The sequence below is a fragment of the Eptatretus burgeri genome, chromosome 10 (genome assembly GCF_056783735.1).
Source record: "Eptatretus burgeri isolate ZD-2024b chromosome 10, Ebu_testis_v1, whole genome shotgun sequence".
In the NCBI taxonomy this organism is placed as follows: domain Eukaryota; kingdom Metazoa; phylum Chordata; class Myxini; order Myxiniformes; family Myxinidae; genus Eptatretus; species Eptatretus burgeri.
In genome coordinates, this window is record NC_140970.1 from 26285193 (window position 1) to 26307293 (window position 22101).

General features: G+C 41.6%; 1 protein-coding gene across 7 annotated transcripts in view; it reads right to left on the reverse strand.

Annotated features, from left to right (window-relative positions):
- CACNA2D3 (calcium voltage-gated channel auxiliary subunit alpha2delta 3) overlaps positions 1-22101 on the reverse strand; it is a 390026-nt gene that overhangs the window by 86317 nt on the left and 281608 nt on the right. For 6 of the 7 annotated variants that reach the window (XM_085897494.1, XM_085897493.1, XM_085897491.1 and 3 more), the window contains 3 exons: positions 18176-18271; positions 13891-14012; positions 1886-1966 (listed from right to left, as the gene is read on the reverse strand). In XM_085897494.1, coding sequence (XP_085753620.1) covers positions 1886-1966; positions 13891-14012; positions 18176-18271 — 299 coding nt within the window. Of the gene's footprint in view, positions 1-1885; positions 1967-4034; positions 5383-13890; positions 14013-18175; positions 18272-22101 lie in introns of those variants that run through there. The other variant, XM_085897498.1, reaches the window with a different exon arrangement.

The window sequence follows — 22101 nt, forward strand, 5'->3', positions numbered from 1 at the left end:
TTGTGTTCTTCAGCGGAGACGGGTTCAGGGAAAGGTAGGGCATCATGGGCTTTACCATGAATTCCCCTTCGGCGTTTGCGCAGAGGAGAAGGGATACCCGATCTTTTGCGGCCTTGCGGCCGGCTGCTTTGCTATGTGAGAGATGGATGCTGTGAGATGAACATTCTGGTCAGCATCTTTTTCCAAAACAATCCGGTCTCATCAGTGTTAAAGACCTGCTCTGGCAGGTACCCCTCCCTTCTCCTCGATGAGGCTTGCGAGTTCTGCAGGGAATGTCTTGTCCGTGTCATGGTCGCAAGTCATTACTGCACATCGCTACATAATATTATCCCTTCCTTTTTGTCTCACTAAGTAAAGGGTGGATATGTATAGGATAAAAAGCAGAATAGCTTCCTTAACTATTAGAATGTTTCAAGATATCCTAAAATATAACTCTTCTCCACCACTATTCCCTTTACACGTCATATTTCAAAATGTATTGGAAAAAATTTGTAATAAACAAGGAGCTGATACTCTCGGTCCCCCACCTTTTGGGTGGTATGAAGAATAGATATCTCCAATATGAAAAATAAATATTCAACAGTTTTTAGCAGCGTCTCGCGTAGCAAACGCTGCTCATAGAGAGCTTCGGCGTTGTTCTTCTTCTTCTCCTTCTTCTTCTTCTTCTTCTTCTTCTTCTTCTTCTTCTTCTTCTTCTTGTGAAGACAAAACCTTAACCTCTTGGACTTGGCTCTTGTATATACAAGATCCGGATCTCCTTAAATACTGAGCACATGTACACATCCTCGCATTGACAGTGCCATTTGAGAGCGTCTATCATGAACTTTTAAATATATTCGGACATTTGCTTTAAAGTTTCGAAAAGTTCACGTTACTATTTTAAGATTATTCCATTTATCATATTGTAATTTCGTAAATACACGATATATCGTAAATACGTAAATACATTACGACGGGTCTCGCTATTGGCTTAATCAAGACACGTGACGAAATATCGGAAGTTGTTTTTTTTTTAGCCGACAAAACCTTTAGGACGCTGCTCTTGGACACATTTGTCCTTGTTGAAATATCACAGACACAAGCCAATTTATCGAGATGATTGCAATGGCAACATAATTCAGCCAATAACAGCCGGGATCTAAGCAGGTTGAGATAATGTCATGAGGAATAGATATCTCCAATACGAAAGATAAATGTTCAACATTTTTTGAAATATCACGTACAACAAGGCAAGTCACTGAGATGGTTGCCATGGCAACATTATTCAGCCAATAACAGGCATAATCTAATCAGGATAAGATATTGTCATGAGGAACATATATCTACAACATGAGAGCTAAACGTTCGATGGTTTTCGAAATATCGTGTACACAAAAGTACGTGGACAGATGATCGGTCAGTCAGTCGGATGAAACTCATTTTAATGTCCCCAGTCTCCGACCTTGTCGGAGTGGTGAGGGACAATAAATTACTATTTTGAGGAGGAGTAGTAGTTGTGGAGGGAAGGAATGTACGTGGAAGTTTTCAATAATAATTAGGTTTTAATAATGGAATTGGAAAAAAAAATGTTATTATAGTCCTTGTATACATATAATTATTTAAAGTGGTTTATTACAACATATTGGTCTGAAATAAATTCAATGTTTTTACTGGAAACCAAAATCAAAGTAACTCACAATTGATATTAAAGTGAGACTCAATTGACAGTAGAGTTGCAAGTTAACTTTTATAACCAACTGCTTTCCAAACCATCAGTCAATGCTTCAACTGCCAAGTAAATATCTCATCGGTGAGTTTATATCGAATGATGAGAATGAGTTGTTAAGAGTCAAAGTAAAGAACATGGTGACAGTAAGATGACAAAGAAATTAATTGTTTGCTTTACCTGCGGCGATGGCAGTTTTGCGGTTGTTGCTGACCGTTATAGAGGAGCTGATGGTGACCACACTGCTCTTGTTCTTTGGACCTGCGAAAACAGTGGATTGCTCGGGGGTGAAGTTCACATGGGAGGTTTGTTTTGAATATCACGGAAAGCAATTATAACCTCAAGCGAATGTTTTATGCAATTGCTATACATGATGTATGCCTGGTGTTGGCTTAATGGTTAGGGTGGTGGGCTGAGGAACCTTAGGTCTTGAGTTAAAATCCCACTTTGCAGTTGAATTAATACCAGGTGGGGTTGACTCTGCCTGTCATCCTTCCGAGGTCGGCAAAATGAGTGCCAGCTTGCTGGTATCCTGTGTTGGAGTGGTGACCCATCCAGGATTGTGCCCAATAGCCAAGGAGACTGCTTTGGCAGCTCTGCACAGAGTATGATCCCAATGGATGGACTATACATGATGTGCAATCAAAAAGTTATTCGACCGATTATAATGTGAAGTAATTTTTGATATATTCACATCCACTTAATGGTGTTACACAAAGTAGGCTCTAGTGTAAGAACACAACCTAACTAGAGGGGGAGCACTCGGGAGAGTGCAAAACCTCCGCCGCCAATACTGCTGGGTCACTCAAGTGAACCTTATATCTTATTCATTAAATATGATGTCAACAGTGCTGAGAGTTATAGTTCTTTTCTCCAACATTTTTTTTTGGGGGGGGGGGGTTGGAAATCACTTAAAACATGTAAAAATGCAAAAAAAAATTTTCTCAAACAATTTTTTTGGGGGGGGGGGTTGGAAATCACTTAAAATATGTAGAAATGCAAAAAAAAAATTTTTTTTCTCTAACAATTTTTTTGGGGGGGGTAAATTTTTTTGGGGGGGGTTGGAAATCACTTAAAACATAGAAATGCAAAAAAAAAAATTTTCTCGAACAATTTTTTTTTGGGGGGGGGGGACCAAGTCCAAAATTTAATGGCATGATCCTTGGACCATACCTAACCCCCCCACCAAGTTTCGTCGAAATCCGTCGAGGAGTTTTTCCGTAATACTGTTCACAAACAAACAAACAAACAAACAAACAAACAGAAAGGGGTGAAAACAGTAACCTCCATCCATCTTCGAAGATGGCGGAGGTTAATAACAAAGATTACATCATCCTTCCCAAAGGATGAGGATCAACATGCTTAGTAAAAGGTTTTGCCAAAGTGTGTGGGGAGTTTCATCACGACTTTTGCTAGTGAGCATCTCCTACCGTTCCCATTCTCTCCACATTCACCAAAAGGAAAGAAAGTGTGCACACAGAAATCACGTGCGAAAATGATATCAGAACAGTATTCTCAATGGACGCTTTGAAATAGGCTTCTTGAACACGCCAAGATCTCTGAAGCATAACTGATTCAAACAGATCTGGGCAGACACCTGTGGAAGGCCTAGTGATGTCGGCAGAGGGATAACATTATAGCTTATTCGAGAATGTGCTTGTACCTGAGCTGTCTGACTGTGGAATTGTCCTGCGTCGTGCTATCGGTAGTGTTCCGTCTTGGAGCATACTGTACATCAGATTGGGATGCATTGCCAGTTGTCCCGCATACATTAAATATCCCATGGTGTCTTTGAAAAGAGTAGGTCACTGTATGTCTTTGCTCTTGTGAAATGTCCTTGTTATGGATTGATGGGAGATGTAAATTATAAAAACAATATTGTGGATGTTAAGCGAGATTAGGCTAAAGGCAAAAAAGTGATTAAAGTACTCTATAAAGAAGATAATACTGGAGATGAAAAAATCACCTTCATGGGTGTTTGAGAAAACATAGACACGATGGGCCACGTGATCTGTCTGTTCGGTTTTCATGTACAAATAAAAGAAGAACAAAGTTGCTGCACCATTCAGAAAAAAATCTGATTTACAAGCACATGATCAATATGAGCTCCTTTTCAAGGAACTTTTATGCAGGAGGAGGCCATTGTGCATATCGAGTCTGTGCAGTGGTTGCTAACCTATGGTCGTTGGTTCGTGCTCTATCCTTTTCAAATGCTGAGCATCAAGCAAGGAAGCAGCAGGTGCCACTTTTACAGTCTTTGGTGTGATTCGGCCGATGTCTGGGTCGAACCGCCAACCTGCCAGACTTCTCAGAACAGAAACTCTTACCATTACACAACCATTATAGTCTGTTTAATCAATGATCTGATTGGGTGGATGAGGGAGGTGCAGTGAACGTCGTATATCTAGACATTCAGAAGGAATTTGATGGGGTACGACATAGGAGGTCGTTAGCCAAGGTGAGGACTTGTGGAGTGACTGGTCAGGTAGCTAAATGGAATGGAAACTGGCTTAGTGAAAGGAAGCAAAGAGAGCTCTGACTCTGATGAAGGGTTAGGCCCGTAACATCAGCTTCTCTTCACTCCACGGTAGATCGATCACTATTTAAGGCACAGTATTTTATTTCCTATTTGATTTGAAGCAAAGAGTGGCTGTGAGTGGAAGGATATCTTGCTGAGAAGAAGTAAGTAGTGGGGAACGATTTAGATTGTGGGGTTAAGAGTTAGCTTTCTAAATCTGCAGATGACACAAAGCTTGGAGGGAAGGTAGATAGCAGAGAGTGTGGTGATCAGATTCAGGAAAGACTAGATACTTTAATAGATTGAGAAACAGATTGGCTGATCCAGTTTAAGATTAAGAAATGTAAGGTGCTCGGGATGGGTAAGAAGAAAGCAAGACAAGTAGCGGTACATTCAAAGTACACCACCCCCATGCCAAATGTATAAATAACAAATCCTCCAGTGTGTGACATCGCCGGGGCACCTTCAACACCCGTTGATGCCACCTTGCAGCACATGGAGTTGGAATTGTGAGGGAGCAATGTACAATAATTGATTGACTGATTGATTAATTGTATAATTAAAATAAGTAAATCACGTAATCATCACGTAAAATAAGTAATCATAAAATAATTAATTTCTCAATCAATTGCCGAATAGCATACTTAAACCACCACTGTTTCAACCGAATCTGTAACTTTTTGAAAATTAAGTAATTAATCGAAAAATGAAAAATTAATCAAAATAATCAAAAATACCCTTTATAGCCAAATGACTTGGTCACTGTCATGTCCAAATATCAGCTTCCTCGCTCAAAAGGTGCCTGAGATATTGCCCAGATGAGAAATAAATTAAAAAAAATAATAATCGATAATAATAATTAAGTAATTAATCAATTAATTGATTAATCAAAAAAATAAAAAAAATAATGTTTTTGCCAAAGCACATCTTCATTGTTATCCCCAAATTTCAGCTTCCGAGCTCAAAGGATGACTGAGATATCACCTGGACAAACAAATAAACAAACAAGAAAACGGAGTGAAAACTGAGTACTCCCTTCCTTCGGCACCCGGCGATGGCGTCATGCATCGCCTGGATATGGAATTGGGAAGGAGTGGTGTACAATATGGATTACATGATGCAAGGGACAATCTTGGAGCGTGTCGCACAAGAGAAGGATCTGGGGGTGGTAATAGATATGGGAGGGGGTTAGCAGACTGCATAGTGCCAGGCCTTCATGGGTAAAGCTAACAGGGTTTTAGGTTGTATTCGTACAGGGATAAATTATAAATCACAGAAAATGTAATGTTAACTATTTCGGAATTTATTGAGGCCTCATCTATAATACTGTATGCAGTTTTGGTCACCGCATCTGACGAAGGACATAGCTGCCAAGAGCAGGTTCAGCGTAGAGTGACTAGATTGATTCCAGAGCTAGCGAGACAAAGCTATGAGAAACGTTTGAAGGAGACAGGATTTTATCCTACATTAGAAAGGAGGTGATTGTGAGACGATTTGATTGATATATTTAAGATAATCAAAGGTTTGGACAAGATCGGTGCAGTGTAGTTTTTCAGCAAAGTGGACAGTGTTCGGACAAGGGCTATAGCTTGAGGGTGAAAAAGACGACAGTTCGGACAGTTTTAAGGCAGGGGCTTTTCGGTCGTCGAGTGGTTAATGTATGGAATGGTTTCCGTGGAAAGGCAGTGGCAGCGGAGGGTGTGAATAAGTTGAAATGGGATTTTGATAGGTACCTGTATGCAATGGAGATAGAGGGGTTTGGGAACATTGGCTTTGTGCATGGTGGGAAGCTTGTATGTGGGTGGATGATGGACACTGGGGTTGGTACGGTGCAGGCATGATATTCTGAATGACCTCCTCCAGCACCAAAGTTCCTTGTGTGTACGGGACAGTACACTGCTGTGCTGTCCCGTACCAAGGCTGATCACCAAATACATTGTCTAATAAAGACAACCATTCACTAGCAATGTCAAAATTGTTCTTTTTCTCTGTATCGTTTTAACAATTGAAACTTTTTGATTGAACGATGACCATAATTATGCACTTGACCTTTTAGTTTAGGCTGCATACTTACAGATCAACCTTTGTGAAACTTTTGGAATGTTGTCGACCTTATCTTTCATTGGAATTTTGACTTAAAAGAATTACAAGTTGATCATTATAGATTTTCATTCAAAGGTCAAGGATTAGAGAAGAACTGAATGAGACAAGACAGAAGTTTGATGAACTGAAATCAGAGGGGAACTAGAAAATGGAATTGACACGGATACGCCGATGGGCATGCCTCTGCCAACGTTAGCTGTCGACCTCCTGTTTTGTTTGATCTCAATGAAAGGTGACATGAAAAATTATAGGTCATATGAGAGAGAGCATGAGAGAAAGAGATAAGCAGAAGAGAGAGAACCTCATACAGTCGTGGCCAAAAATATTGGCACTCTTGCATTTTTTTCAAATAACTCACACATTTCTCCAAAAATAAGTTGAAATTGACAGAAGTATTTTGTCTCCACAATTCTTTATTTCACTGTTGATATGACAGAACCTTTGTTTTTTGATTCAGAACTTAATAGATCCATTTAAATCAGAAAATAAAAAGAAATGGCATTGACAAAATTATTGACACCCGAGATTTAATATTTGGTAGCACAACCTTTGGACAAAATTACTGCAGTCAAGCGCTTCCTGCAGCCGTGAATGAGCTTCCTAGACCTCTCTACTGGGAGGTTGGCACACTCTTCTTGTGCAAACTGTTGTAGTTCTCCCAGATTTGAAGGGTGCCTTCTCCCAACTGCTGTTCTCGGATCTCCCCACAGGTGTTCAATGGGATTTTGATCTGGACTCATTGCTGGCCACTTCAGAACAGTCCAGTATTTTGTCTTGAACAATTCCTGGGTGTTTTTGAAGTGTGTTTGGGGTCATTCTCCCGCTGAAAGATCCATGATCTTTGACGGAGACCCAGCTTTCTGACACTGGATTGAACATTGCGCTCCAAAATGCCTTGGTAATCTCCTGATTTCATGATGCCGTGCACCCATTCAAGGCACCCAGTGTCAGAGGTAGCACAGCAACCCCAAAACATCACTGAGCCTCCTCCATGTTTGACTGTAGGGAAGGTGTTCTTTTCTTTGAAGTCTTCATTTTGTTTTCTGTAAACATAGAGATGATGTGCTTCACCAAAAAGCTCTAATTTGGTCTCATCTGTCCACAGGACATTTTCCCAGAAGGATTTTGGCTGTTCAGGTGTATTTTGGCAAACTCCAGTCAGGCTTTCTTATGTCTGTCTCTGTCTCTGTCTCTGTGTCTGTCTCTGTGTCTGTCTCTGTGTCTGTCTCTGTGTCTGTCTCTGTCTGTCTGTCTCTGTCTGTCTGTCTCTGTCTGTCTGTCTCTGTCTGTCTGTCTCTGTCTGTCACTGTCTGTCTGTCTCTGTCTGTCTGTCTCTGTCTGTCTGTCTCTGTCTGTCTGTCTCTGTCTGTCTGTCTCTGTCTCTGTCTCTGTCTCTGTCTCTGTCTCTGTCTCTGTCTCTGTCTCTGTCTCTGTCTCTGTCTCTGTCTCTGTCTCTGTCTCTGTCTCTCAGCAGTGTGGTACTCCTGGGTCTCCTACCATAGAACCCCCATACATTGAGTTGGCGATGGATGGTGCGAGTTGAAACTGTCGTACCTTGTGTCTGAAGGTCAGCTTGAATCTGTTTGGCAGTTCATCGAGGTGCTTTCTCCACCATTGGAACAATCTTCGCTGCAATCTTCGATCAAATTTTCTCTTGTAGCCACATCCAGGGAGGTTGGCTACAGTGCTACGGACCTTAAACTTCCTGATAACATTGCGTACAGTAGACCACAGGAACATCAAGGTCTCTGGAGATGGACTTATAGCCTTGAGATTGTTCATGCTTGGCTACAATCTTGTGTCTGACCTCCTCAGACAATTCTCTGGTCTTCTTTCTTTTCTCCATGCTTATCATGGTCCATACAGTGACACAAAACAGCAGAATGACTCCTTTTCTCCATGCAAACTGGTTGAACGAGTGATTTTTATCCCCCGCCACGTGGCGGAAGGGGGATATTGTTGTCACCCAGGTCGTCCGGCTGTCCGTCCGGCTGTCCGTCAATATTTATAGCTGTAAGTGCGATAACTCATAAACTGTTTGCCATATCGATTTGAAATTTGGGTCACACATATACCACCTGAAAAGGAAGAATCCGATTGATTTTGGGCATGGCCGGATCCAAGATGGCCGACTGGGGTGGCTATCTTGAAAAAAAAGTTTTTTGTAAAAAATGGAAAACCGCTTATCTGATTTCAATTATTTTTGGTTACTACGTTCCTCACCCCTGGGGAACTTTTTCGAGATGATGACCAAATGATGTCTTGTTTCCAATTCACCTCCCCCATTATCTGGAATATGTATGACCTTTTTCATTCAATGGCGGGGGATTCTCCATCTCTGATGGTATATTTTATATTGCAGGCACCTGCAACTCACCACAGGTGAGTTCATTTCCAAAGTAAAGGAGAATCACCTGCTTGAAATGTAATTATTTCTAACAACTTCTAAAAGGTGCCAATCATATTGTCTGGGCCATTTTAGGATTTCTGTGTGGAATATGCAAAGATTTAGTATTTTTTTCAGCTTTTTTTGTTTTGGTCCACTGCAAACCAAAGAAATACATATGTGGATACCAAAAGATGTTTTTTTATTTCAACAATTTTCTGGAAGAAATGGTGCATTATTTGAAAAAGTGCAAGGGTGCCAATATTTTTGGCCACGACTGCATGCTTCAAACTCGACTAATGGTCTGCACAATACTCAAAGGGCACATGACCTTTGATCCGTTGCACCCAAAATTGAATCCGTTCATGTTTATCTTTGTATTACAGTCCATACTTGTGACAAGTTTAATTACAATCCTTCAATGGTTCACAAGTTATTGCGGTAACAAAATGATCTTCAATTAAAGGGCAAATGCCCCATGACCTTTGACGTTTTAAGCCCCAAATCTCATCAGTTGTACCAAGTTTGGTCACATTCCCTTTTGCAGTTCACAAGTTATTGTGGGAATGAAAATGTGCTGTACACACATGGACAGACCAACAGCCAGACTGATAACCAGAAACCATAATGCATTCGGCTTTGGAGGCTTAAAAACGGACACGGCGCACATAAACACGTAGCATGAGCAGAGATGTTTAAGTGGAGTGAAGATAGATTACACTGAACAACAAATTTCAAAAATTTTTTTTACTGGAGATGTGTAAAGTGATTAAGACTAATTTGGGTACGCTGATTTCAAAAATCATAACCGTTTTGCTGTATCACGTCAGGATTTTCAGGAACAGAAATATTCCCATTGCCTAGAAGTCAGGATTTCAATGAAATTTACATATGTCTTTAACATGTCTATTTCGTACAATTGTTGTTAACTTGTGTTATATTTCTTTCTTTCAGATAAAGATGAGTAGGCGTTCCTGTACCAATCATCCTGACAACTTCTGTTATGTCTGTGGTCGGTATACCAAAAAAGATCAACAGCGAAGTATATCTACAGCAGTAAAAATGAAGGCCGCCTACTTTCACTACTTCGGGTGTAAGGTGGGGGACCAAGAACAGAGCTGGGCACCACACATCTGCTGCACAAGCTGTCACACAACCTTGACTCAGTGGTTGGTGGGCAAGCGCGCGAGCATGCCATTTGCGGTGCCCATGATATGGCGTGAGCCGCAGAATCATCATGATGATTGTTATTTCTGCTGCACAAGCATCGCCGGCTTCAACAAGAAGAATAAAGGTCACATCAAGTACGCTGACTGCGTCTCTGCTCGTAAACCTGTGCCTCATGATGACGAGAACCCCGTTCCAACACCTCCAGCTGATCAGAACATAGCTGTAAGCAGTGGTGAAGAGGATGGTGATGATGAACCTTTGAACCCGACACTCAAGAATCACACCTTCTGAACCAGGGAGACTTAAATGATCTTGTAAGAGATCTCTCGCTGTCAAAGGCGAAGGCAGAGCTGCTTGGATCAAGGCTGCAGCAGTGGAATCTACTTGAACCTAACACCAAGATATCCTTGTTCAGAGCACGTCACAGAGACATGGCTGAGTTCTTTGAGATGGAAGACACGATGACATTCTGCAGTGACATCAACGGTCTGTTGAAAGAACTTGGGTGTGATCACGATCCTGCAGACTGGCGCCTCTTCATCGACTCGGGGAAGAACAGCTTGAAGGCTGTTTTGCTCCACAATGGCAACGAGAAACCATCAGTCCCACTGGCTCACGCGTTCGGCATGACAGAGACCTATGAGACTATGCGGCAGCTGCTTGATTACATCAAGTACAATGACTTCAACTGGCACATCTGCGGAGACTTGAAAGTGGTGGCGCTGTTGTTAGGGCTGCAGTCAGGCTACACAAAATACATGTGCTTCCTTTGTCTCTGGGATAGCAGAGACGACAAGAATCACTGGACGAAGAAAGATTGGGAAGAGCGAAAAGAGCATGTACCTGGTCGACACAACGTGAAGCATGTCGCCCTTGTCGACCCAGCCAAGGTTTTCCTTCCACCACTCCACATAAAGCTCGGCTTGATGAAAAGTTTTGTACGGGCAATGGATCTGAATGGGCGTGGGTTTTTATACCTCAAGGAAAAGTTTGGCAACACCTTGTCGGAGGCCAAGATCAAGGCTGGTGTCTTTGTTGGACCGCAAATCCGACAGATTATGAAGGACGAAACTTTTCCGACAACTCTAAACCCCAAAGAGCTGGCAGCGTGGAGGAGCTTCAAAGCTGTGACGGACAACTTCTTGGGGAACGAGCGCGCGGACAACTATGAAGAAATAGTGCAGCAGCTGCTGGAGTCCTTCAGGAAACTTGGCTCCAGGATGTCCCTGAAAATCCATTTCCTACACCAGCACCTGAACTTCTTCCCTGACAACTTGGGAGCAGTCTCGGACGAGCACGGCGAGCGATTCCACCAAGAGATTTCACTCATGGAGACGCGTTACCAAGGGCGGCACAACCCGAACATGATGGGCGATTTCTGCTGGTTCCTGCATCGTGAAACTGACACAGAGCAGCACAAACGCAAAGCCAAATGCCTAAAGCATTTTTAATTACATTCTAGTGGAGTTTTTTCTGTAATTTCTATAATTTTGAAGCATTCATGATGAAATAAATGAATAAATGAATTTTTGTAAATTTCATTGAAATCCTGACTTCTAGGCAATGGGAATATTTCTGTTACTGAAAATCCTGACGTGATACAGCAAAACGGTTATGATTTTTGAAATCAGCGTACCCAAATTAGTCTAAATCACTTTACACAACTCCAGTAAAAAAATTTTGTTGTTCAGTGTTATTGGGATAAAAATAACTTATGTATACAGTAGGTACAGAAGAGGATATGAAGTGGCTAATGAACTGCAATCTTGATGGTGAAGGAAGAGCAAGTGAGGACAGATTCAGGGAGCTGATTTCACAAGCAAGACAAAAAAGGGTACAAAAGAATGGAGGTGAGAAGAAAACTCAAAGTTAGGGAGGGGAACAAGGTTGAGTTTTTGGATGTACATATACATATGTAATTTACAGCATCTCATTGTGGATGGAGATTGGAAAAGACAAGTGGGGCTTGACGAGGAGTGGTGGTTGAAGACCATGATCAAATTGCTTGTGGCGAGTAAAAGCAGGTCTTGTGATTCAGCCTCTAAGTGTTAGATGCCAATGAATTTGCAGGCATTAGTTTCTCCCATTGTCAGGAGGGTGAAGGAGGAAATGCTGGGTCACCAGTCCAAGGTGGGGAACCATGTTCCATGCTACTTCAAACGAATGCCTTTTGAATCATTATGAGGGAAAAGGGGCAAAGAAAACATAATTTTACAGAGAATTTCAAGTTGGAAACCAGTTTGATGTCTAAGACAAGCAATAGATACTCATGAGGCCAAGGTTATCTAAAAACTGAACCTCTTCAATGGTTGATTGCAAAAGTAAATTGCAGCATTTCAAGGTTGATGTTTGTGGAGAGACAGATTGAGATGATGGGACTTTCTAGCATTGAATTACTTATTCCAGGTTCAGGACATCCATCATTTGCTGAGATAGACGAGGAAGCATGTTTACAGTGGTGCTAATCTCTGGGCAGGTTTGTACAGAGAAAATGTATGATGTCTGCAGTGCAAATATGTTTCATTATTTCTTTTTCAAGCAAGTGTCAAGGCTCATTTAAGAGCAGAGACCTTGCCAAGCAGGTTGACTGTAGATCTTTAGATATGATAGCACTTGTAAATAGAGATGGAGTTCACAATGCTCCAAGATGCAGGGTTATGATAGATCATATGTGAAGATCTTAGGGATGGATGTGTTGCTATCATCATCTCTGCCTGATGAGCATGGTACTGCCATGCAGTGGCCTACTCTTTGAAATAAAGATAATGTGGGATGTTCAATGTCCACATTAAACAAGTAAAAAAGACATAAAATATCATAGCCTCTGTTGTTTTAGTAATTTTAATGCATGGAGTTAAAGGAATAGCCCATATTTATGTACAACTAAAATGGGTGCCAGTCTACCAGTTGGCTATATTTGATCAAATCGCAAAATAAAGTGAGGGGCATGTGTATGCTATCATTTACTGTGAGTGTGTCAACTTTGAACAAAATCGAACCATGCATGTCTGAGAAATGGTTGAGGATGTGTTCAACATTGAGGTTTTTTTGCAACTAAAATGGATGCCAGTCTTCCAGTCGGCCTTCTTTGATCAGATAGTAAAATAAAGTTAGGCGTAAGTGCATGCTATCGTTTACTGTGCTTGTGCCAAGTTTGAACAAAATTGGACCATGCATGTCGGAGAAATTGTTGGGGACACGTTTGAGTAACAAAATGGCTGCCAGTCAGCCATCTTGGATCTGATCTCAACAAATAAATGATTTGCTTATACAAGCCATCATTTTGTTATGTATGTGCCAAATTTGAACAACATCGGTAAATGCATGTCTGACAAATGGTTAAGGACATGTTTAACATGGGGGGGGGGGGGTTGCAACTAAGATGGCCTCCGGACCTCAAAAATAAATGACACACATATGTAAGCCATCATTCGTTATCTGGTTGCAAAGTTTGAACAACATCGATAAATGCTTGTCCGAGAAATGCTTGAGGACGTGTTCAATATCAGTTTTTTTACAACTAAAATGGCCGCCAGTAGGCCATCTTGGATTTGATGTCGAAAAAAAATGACGTGCATACGTATACCATTATGTGTCTTCTTTATGCCAAGTATGGTTAAAATCGGTCCAAACATATCCGAGATACGGTTGCGGACGCACACACGCACGCACGCACATGAAAATCAAGACCAAATCCATTCACCCCCGTTTCGGACTAAGTCCAATGGGGACTAATAAAACCCAATGAAATAAAACAGTAATCAGTATGAAATCCATTGTATATTACTAATTCGTTTGAATGATCTGATCACACAAGTCTGTGGGGAAGGGGGAAGGCATAACGTTCAGGATTTAAAAGAAAAGCAACAATTACAGGAACGTCTTTCCAACTTCAAATAAGTGAAAATAGGCAAGATGACACGTGTGTAAATATGTGACAAATCAAACATGCTCTATTCATCTATTGTATTGTAATACATCTGTTTATAAAACTGTGGGATGTCTGACCGGTGTCCCAGGGTAAAGAGTGGATGAAGGTCCCGGGGTTTGCTTCAGCAGCTCGGTGAAACCAAACGGGGAAGCGCCCGAGTGTGAAAATGGTGCTACGCTGGCTTTCTGTCAGAAAATCTCTGGGGTGGGTGGAGTTTGAAAAAGTCAAGAATAAGGAAAACATTATTATTAGTCGTATAACTTGTATTGTGAGTGATACTAGGATAGTATAACATGAAAAAAAGGGTATTCTGCTCATTATGCAGCTGTCACGTACCATCCCAGTTGTGACCACATCATTAATCTCCCGATGATGACAGTATTGTACAGAAATAGTGCACACACCTTTGAGCTGTCTAGTCTGGGTTCGATTCCAGACCCAACTACAGCATGCTGTCATCCTGTTGCTTAGCTAGCAGGGGCTTAAATCAATGTGTGTCGTGCTTTGAAGATGTTAAGCTGGCTGTGCTATTTGATGGTAGAAGATAAAAATCACACAGTACAGTATATTGTTATGTGCAGCAGCGGGGTCCATAGTAAAAATGAAGTAAGCCTCGAGTATGGACCGTGTGTTTCGAGTAGGTTACAATGCCACGTAACAGGGACCTGTTGGGCTAAGTTGTACGTATGTGCACGGAGGGGACCTTTAGGACGGACAGGGTAAGGTTTCATGTGTGAAACCTACACATAAAGCAGGTAGCGCTGGGTGGAGAACTTTCTAAGGCATGAAAGAGCTCCGCGCTTTAGATCGAGATTTATTCAGCTGGTATGAACAAGCCATGACAGTGAAGTGGGAAGTGGGGTAGGTATGCAAAATCCTGCCGACAACACCAGAAGGTTCTGTATGGGGGACGGGATGGACACCGTGGAAAAGCACCACCTCCATCCCAACCAGAACCAATGGAGACTGGTCGTGGGTGGTTAAAATCTTGTGCGCTTGTCGTGAATTTGGTACATCCGTCATATGAACTCTCACGAGATATTCAATGAGTGCTTGTTACAACATATCTCTTAGTTTTGGGTTATAACTGTTCATCTTACTCTTAGCCTTCCTTTTTAATCTTGGGCTTTTGTTAACTCTGCCATTGATGGTGGACAGAGGTGGTTTTTCATCCCTGTTTGGCTATCTCTCTGTAGGTTTGTTTGTGTGTTTGTTTGTTTGTCTGCGAGCAGGGTATCTCAAAAAGTTGTGAACAGATTTGGACGAAATTCGTGGGACAGGTTGGGGATGTGACAAGAAAGAAATGATTCGATTTTAGTGAAGATCCGAATCCGGATCCTGATCCGAGAGTTATTTTTAATATGAACTCTTGTTCTTTGAGGACAGACAGACAGACAAAAAAAAATGGACCCAAATGCAATACCTTCTCCATTTACCAGGCTAACAAGGTGCAAACATGGATCTCCTGAACTACAGACTGACCAGCTTGCTTCCAATCATCATCAAGGTTATGGAATCCATCATTGCAGGTGATATGAAATCCTTCCATTTCTCCAATGGCCTAATCTTGGATCACCAACTTGGATTCAGACCAGGTCACTCCATATTGGACATGCTGCTTCTACTCACCCAACAATGGATGGAGGCCTTCAATGTCAGACATAAGATCAGGGCCGTCTCTCTGGACATATCTCAAAGTTTTGATACAGTGTAGCATCCTGCCTTACTCTCCAAACTCTCTGCCTATGGCATCCAAGGTCAACTCCACTCATGGCTGACTTGACTTCCTCTACTCTCATCGACAACATGTGGCTCTTAACGGAATCCTTTCATCTCCTCTCCCTGTTGAGGCTGCTGTGCCCCAAGGCAGTGTTCTGGGCCCAGTCCTATTCCTGATCTTCATAAATAATCTCCATGACTCTGGAAAATCCCATTTATCTATTTGCTGATGACTCCACCTTCTGCCATGACATCCCTCATCATTCAGACAGGCAGCAGCCTCTTTCCTCTCTTCAGACCTTGACAAAATCACAAGCTGGTCAAACACTTGGAATATGTCTTTCAATCCTGATAGACCGCATGGCAAACCCTCTCATTGTACTTTCTTAACAATCGTCTTCAGGAAGTTCAACCATTCAAACTCCTGGATCTCACAGAAGCCATGATTTATTTTTACACATAGTCAAAGCTCATGGATGAGCGAGAACACTGAACAGATCAGGATGCAACAGAACAGAAGGAACAGTGGGGGATGAGAGAGGGGGGGCGGGAGGAACACCAACAGAAGAGTTGAAGGACAAAACAAAGGAAAACTTTGACAAACAATGGGTACGGGGAGCAATGAAGGGGCAGGAAAGGGAGCAATGGGGGGCAGGAAAGGATGCATGGAGTGGACAAGATCGATACAGAAGAAAACTCTCAGGAAGGAAAAACTGGGAATTTGGACGGAGGTTGGCTTGGGGTTGAGGGAGGTTAACGAGGGAGAATAGATCATTGTTTTTGGATTGAGAATGATCTGAGATGGGGGTGAACAGCTGTCTTGAAGACTTGAAGGACAGAATATGAGATTGAAGAGAATGTGGAAGTTGGTTCCACAGGTGGGGGAAAAAGAGGAACAAATGAGTGGAGGTGAGCAGCGATTCTGGATTTTTGGAGATTCACCAGAAAGGGGTTGACCGTGGACCATGTGCACCCTGCAGAAACCTGGGGGGGATAAAACATGGAAAGAGCAAGGGGCGCAAGATCAGAAAGGAGGTGGGGGAAGATAGAGAGACCACCAACCTGTCTGTGATGGAGAAGAGATAGACCCAGAGACTCAGCTTCAGCACAAGAGATTCCAATAATCTTGAAGGCCTTGGTTTCCATGGCATCAAGCTGAGTAAGGTGTGAGGCAGGTGTACCAGGCCAGAGGGGAGAGCAGGACTTCATCAAGCTGCAGATGAAGGCCTTGTAGATAGGTAGACAAGAGTTCATGTGTGCCGAGGAAGGACAGATGATGCCAGTCGGTGACTGGCTTTGGAGGCCAACTTTGAAATGTGCACCTTCTGGTGAAACTCTCAAAATCCAGAATCACTGATCACCTCCACTTAACTGCTCCTCTTTTTTCCCCACCTGTGGAATCAGTTTCCACATTCTCTTCAATCTCATATTCTTTCCTTCATGTCTTCAAGACAGCTGGTTCACCACAATTTCAGATCATCCCCCATCCAAAACCATGATCTTTTCTAACCAATTTAATGGGGGACAAATCTATGACCAGCCAACTCAGAGGTGAGCAGACTACCAATCTAGCTATCCTGCTGTCTGCAATACCTGATCTTTCACTGAGGTCTTCCATTTAAGTTTTAATTCAACTTGACTTTTGAGATTTGACCAGACGAGGAAAATTCAAGATTAGAAGGCATGTGTTATGAACTTCAAGATTTTTAGATCCTCGTGGAGGATCTCTAAGTCTTACTCACGTTGTTGTTCTTGTGGACTTTTTTGTTTCACAGCCTACAGTTTTCATCGAAACTTCCTGAAACTTGGCATATATATGTAAAAATACCCTGCGCAGACAGTAACCATCTCCGATTTTGAAAATTCCTCCGAGAAAAAAAGTTATGACGTCAAAATATCTCGGCTCATGGAAATCGCCTAAAAAATTATCTCAAACTCGGCAAGCTTTGCGGGAATCAAACAGGGCATTAGCAGAGATGAATTACCGCACAAATGATACATCACTGACGTCATATCAATTTTTATGACGTCATTCCTATTTTTTGACATTTTTTGTTTCACAACCCAGAGTTTTCATCGGATCTTCGTGAAACTTGCCATGTATATGCAGAAAGCCCACGCGCAGGCAGTAACCATCTCCGATTTTGGAAATTCTTCCGAGAAAAAAAGTTGACGTCATAATATCGCCGCTAATGGAAAACGCCTATACCATTATCTCCGAAACTAGGCGAGCTGTTTGAATTTTGTTTGCGGGAATCAAGCCGGGCATTAGCACAGATAATTTATCGCAAAGACGTCATATTCGTTTTATGACGTCATCATTAAGAGAGCGAGGATCTTAGCTCATTTGAGCTTGTTAAGTTGGACTGTAATAAAGAAACAGCTTATTAAAACTTTTTATTTTAAATCCCATTATTTCAACATTAAATGTCATGTTTTGGCACTTCAACTAAAGGCGAACAAACTTTTCACTGCACTTGATTGTTCCACTATGTATTTCAATTATTCAACCATTTATTGCGATATCCTTGGATGCATGGTGTCTGTTAGTCCTAATTATTGCTCCCAATGTATGACCAGTAAACAGGTGTAGCAATGTTATCCAAACTGTTTTGTGAAATAATCCAAGTGACAAGCCCGTACTGATCAGTGAGGGTGTGCGGTTGCACAAACACAGCTTGCCGAGTGAGGCCAGAGCGAGTGCCCAGGAAGGCTCTCTCCACACCCGGTTCCAGGATGCTGCGGGACACACCACAACACAACCAACGTTTAGTCATGAATGCGTTCTGGAAACTTGCATATGACAGCAGATGGTGTGAATTATATGCTTTTGGTCCTCCTAGTTAAGGATCTATACCTTGGGTTGTTTCAAGGAAATCGAGTGTGAAAGACATTAGGGAACGGAGGTGGAACAAAATAAATAAAAATTATAGATTACATTATTATAGATTTGCCACCAAAATGAAAGATCTATTGGTTTTTATATCAAACTTCCAGATGCAATTGCTCATTCTGGACTTCAGAGGGTTTGAAGCATTTGGTTTTATGTGAAGCGGCAGGCAAATGGTGTTGGTAGGACACCTGGCTGCAAGAGACGGTAGTGGCATAATGCACCAGACATTAATGGTGTCGGAAAGATCTTACGAGGCAATTATTTATTATATATTCAAGCATGGAATTTTTGACCCTTCCCAATTCATCTGTGTGCCACAACCACAATCATGCCAATTCACCTTCCCTCTTTACCTCTGTCACTGAATGTGGATGGAGGTTATGTTTTCACCCCTGTTTGTCTGTCTGTTTGTTTGTTTATGAACAAAATATCAAAAAAGTTGTGGACGGATTCGGAATAAATTTGGTTGAGAGCTTGGGTTTGTGACACCAACAAAATGATTCGATTATGAAGATCCGAATCCGGATTTGGATCTGAGAATATTTTCACTGATTTTTCACCATTGAAAGATAGGGCCAAAATGACATATAGCAGGATATCTCAAAAAGTTATGGATTGATTTGGACGAAAATTGGTCGATGAGTTGGGTAGGTGACAAGAACAAGCCGATTAGATTTTGGTTAAGGTCCTAATTCAGATCCGGCCTATCAGTGGGATAGAAAACATAAACTAATCAGCCTGGCAGAAAGAGGCATGCGCTCTACAGAGTGTCCGATGTAGTTATTTATATTTCCTCGCGACATCCTTTCCCCTTTTGCGATTCCCCTTACACTCCACTCTCCTGCTCTAAACATGCTCTCCTACTGATGAAGCCATTAAGACAGAAACATCTGTGGAGGTTTTTTTCTCAATTTAAAATTCCTCAATTTATACTCGGGAAGGTTTCCTCGGAGGAGTGGGTTGGATCGAGGAGGATTAGTTCCAATTCTGATTCTTTTATGAGGGAGTGGGAGGAAATACACTCTCAAAATCTGTTGAGAAAGCTTTGCATTCCCTCCAATGTCACAAATGGTCAATGCAAAGGATAATATGGTGTATTCCTATTAAAGGGTATCATGGGCTCTCAAAATGTGAAAACTGGGAGTGACAAATTCAGGTACACCTTATGTATATCTGACAGCTAGGAATTACTACCTCAACGAAAATAACCACAGAGCCTGAAATAACTAGTGGATACACAATGTGAAGAATGGTATCGTTAATCCCACATCAAACCAACCAAAAATCAGTGGCAGATGTTAACAGTAAATGTCCATACTCTGATGTGCACATCTGGTGTCCATAAAGTCCTTGTTCAAGTTTGAACTTTTCTGACTTTTGATGTACACATGGGAGAAACAAACTACAAATGGCATATGAAAACAAAATTCATCAAATTATGTTAATATTGATTTCTCCTGGGTTTCTTGGCGAATTGAGATTTTCTGACGAGTTAAATTCTACATCAGTCTCAATATCAATGACCACAATTACTGCATTTGGTTCCTCAACTCTGACAATTAAAAATTTCACATATCACCTTGTACTAGCAACAATATAGGATCCCTGCCAATATGGTTCAAATGTGTGATGGTTCTTGAATGATGTCTTCCCAGACAATGTGGATCGGTAGATGCGGACCAATTTCTTGGTCACCTCATTCACCTGACTACATTTTTATGCGGCTATGTAAAACTATTGTTTACTCATAAAAACCACATTCTTTGGATGAACTTAGGGCTACGATCACAAATGCAGCTCATGAAATTACTCAGCAGCAACTGGAGAATGTCTTCAACAAGTTGGAAAATCGAACTGAACGACGCATTACAAAATATGGCGGTCATGTTGAAGCCTAAAAAAATTGAACTGCATTGAGTAAAAGCTTTATGAATTACTAGACGACCCGTGAACCCGTTGGGTTCCCGTTGTGACAGCGGTTGATGAAAAAATCATTACAAGAAAAAAAAGATAGCTCCAGCAAACTATACCGCTGAGGTTGTTTGCATTGATCAAATACTCCCGAAGAGTACTTGACTGAATCGGGAATTGATTGTTTAATAAGTTTTTTCGTTGCCCGATTTGAACGAAACTTGAGATTGCACACCGCAGAAGAATGGTGAGTAAGGTAGCCCTAACATTTTTGTGCTATCGTGTAACGTTTTGGCTGTATTTCGGGAACATACATAATATACATATACATGCATACATGTTGAGAGTTTTAGTAATATATAGATAGATAGATAGATAGATGTTCTCATGCACCAATTACTGTATCGTTTGTTTCTATCATGTGTACATCAAAGCTTATGAAAGTTCAAAGTTGCATTTTAGTGCAGCAGATAACTGCAAAAATACTTCGGTTTGTGATGCAAGCATGAAATTTGGCACAAATACTCTTTGAGGTCCACTTTTTTTCAAAAAAGGCGCTGGCCACGCAAAATTCCAAGATGGCGACCATTTTTCAAGATGGCCGCCATATGCACAGAAAATTCCTCTTCTGCAGCTAAATATTTGAAACAAAACACAACATTAAGGGTGTAAACCAAAGTTTTTTTGTGTCTTAGATTTTAGCATGATTATTCTTTGTAATGCAACACCTCACAGCATGGTTGTAACAAAGATGGCATCCAAGATGTCTGCCGCAAAACCAAAATAATGCTCATATTTCAGGAAATAATAGACATAGACTCATAATTTTTGGATCTATACCTAGGTTTTTGGGATCAACTAATTAGGTGGACATGGTTTTAGATTCCTCGTTCTCATGCATACTGCTGAAACAAAGATGGGAGTCCAAGATAGCTGCCACAATAGCTATAAACCATTGTTCACGAACTCGCGTTTGGAACCAAATCCAGATTTTTTTTTTTTTAAGGTTTACTAACTTGACAGATATGGTTCAGATATGGACAGAAAAAAATCTTCCCATTTTGCAAAGGGAAAATCAACCATGGAAGGTTAGTCGTCATAGGAGATGCTGAGGCCATGCTCATGCAGCATTTCTACCAGGCTTCTCTTCCTGAGAAGAAAAAAATAAATAAATAAACACCCCCTCCACTCAAACAGGTGAAAAGCTGTTAGACCTCACACCTGCAACTGCATAGAGTTGTGCAGCTCAGACCCAGTCTGTAGTACTTGCACCTCCCACGACAGCCTCATTTACAGCCGCATTTGGTCAATTGTTGGCAACTTTGAGAAATGGAAGAGTTGGCTGTCCAGAAGACCTGCCATTCTTCACCAAACCACTGCCATCCCCAGTCAGCAGGGCTCTCTGCTTCTGGCTGACATTGGGTTGCCTGGGCCCACACACAACCAGCCTGGTAGGCAGCACGTCTGGTGTGTTGGAGCAGAGCTGCTCTGGTTGGTGGAATGGCCTCGTAAGGCCTCTGCTTTCTGGCAAACATGTCAAGCCTGGCCTCGTCCACAGTGGCAGCAGTGCTGGACCTGTCATACATCAGTATGACAAACTTCTCCAGTATCTCTAGGTCGCCATCTTCCACTGTGAGAGGGTACTGACTCAGTTTGGATTTGTTTTTTGATTTGATTTTTTCGTGGCCAGCACCATTTTTTAACACAGTAGACCAAAGAGAGTATTTGTGCCAAATTTCATGCTTGCATCACAAACCGAAGTATT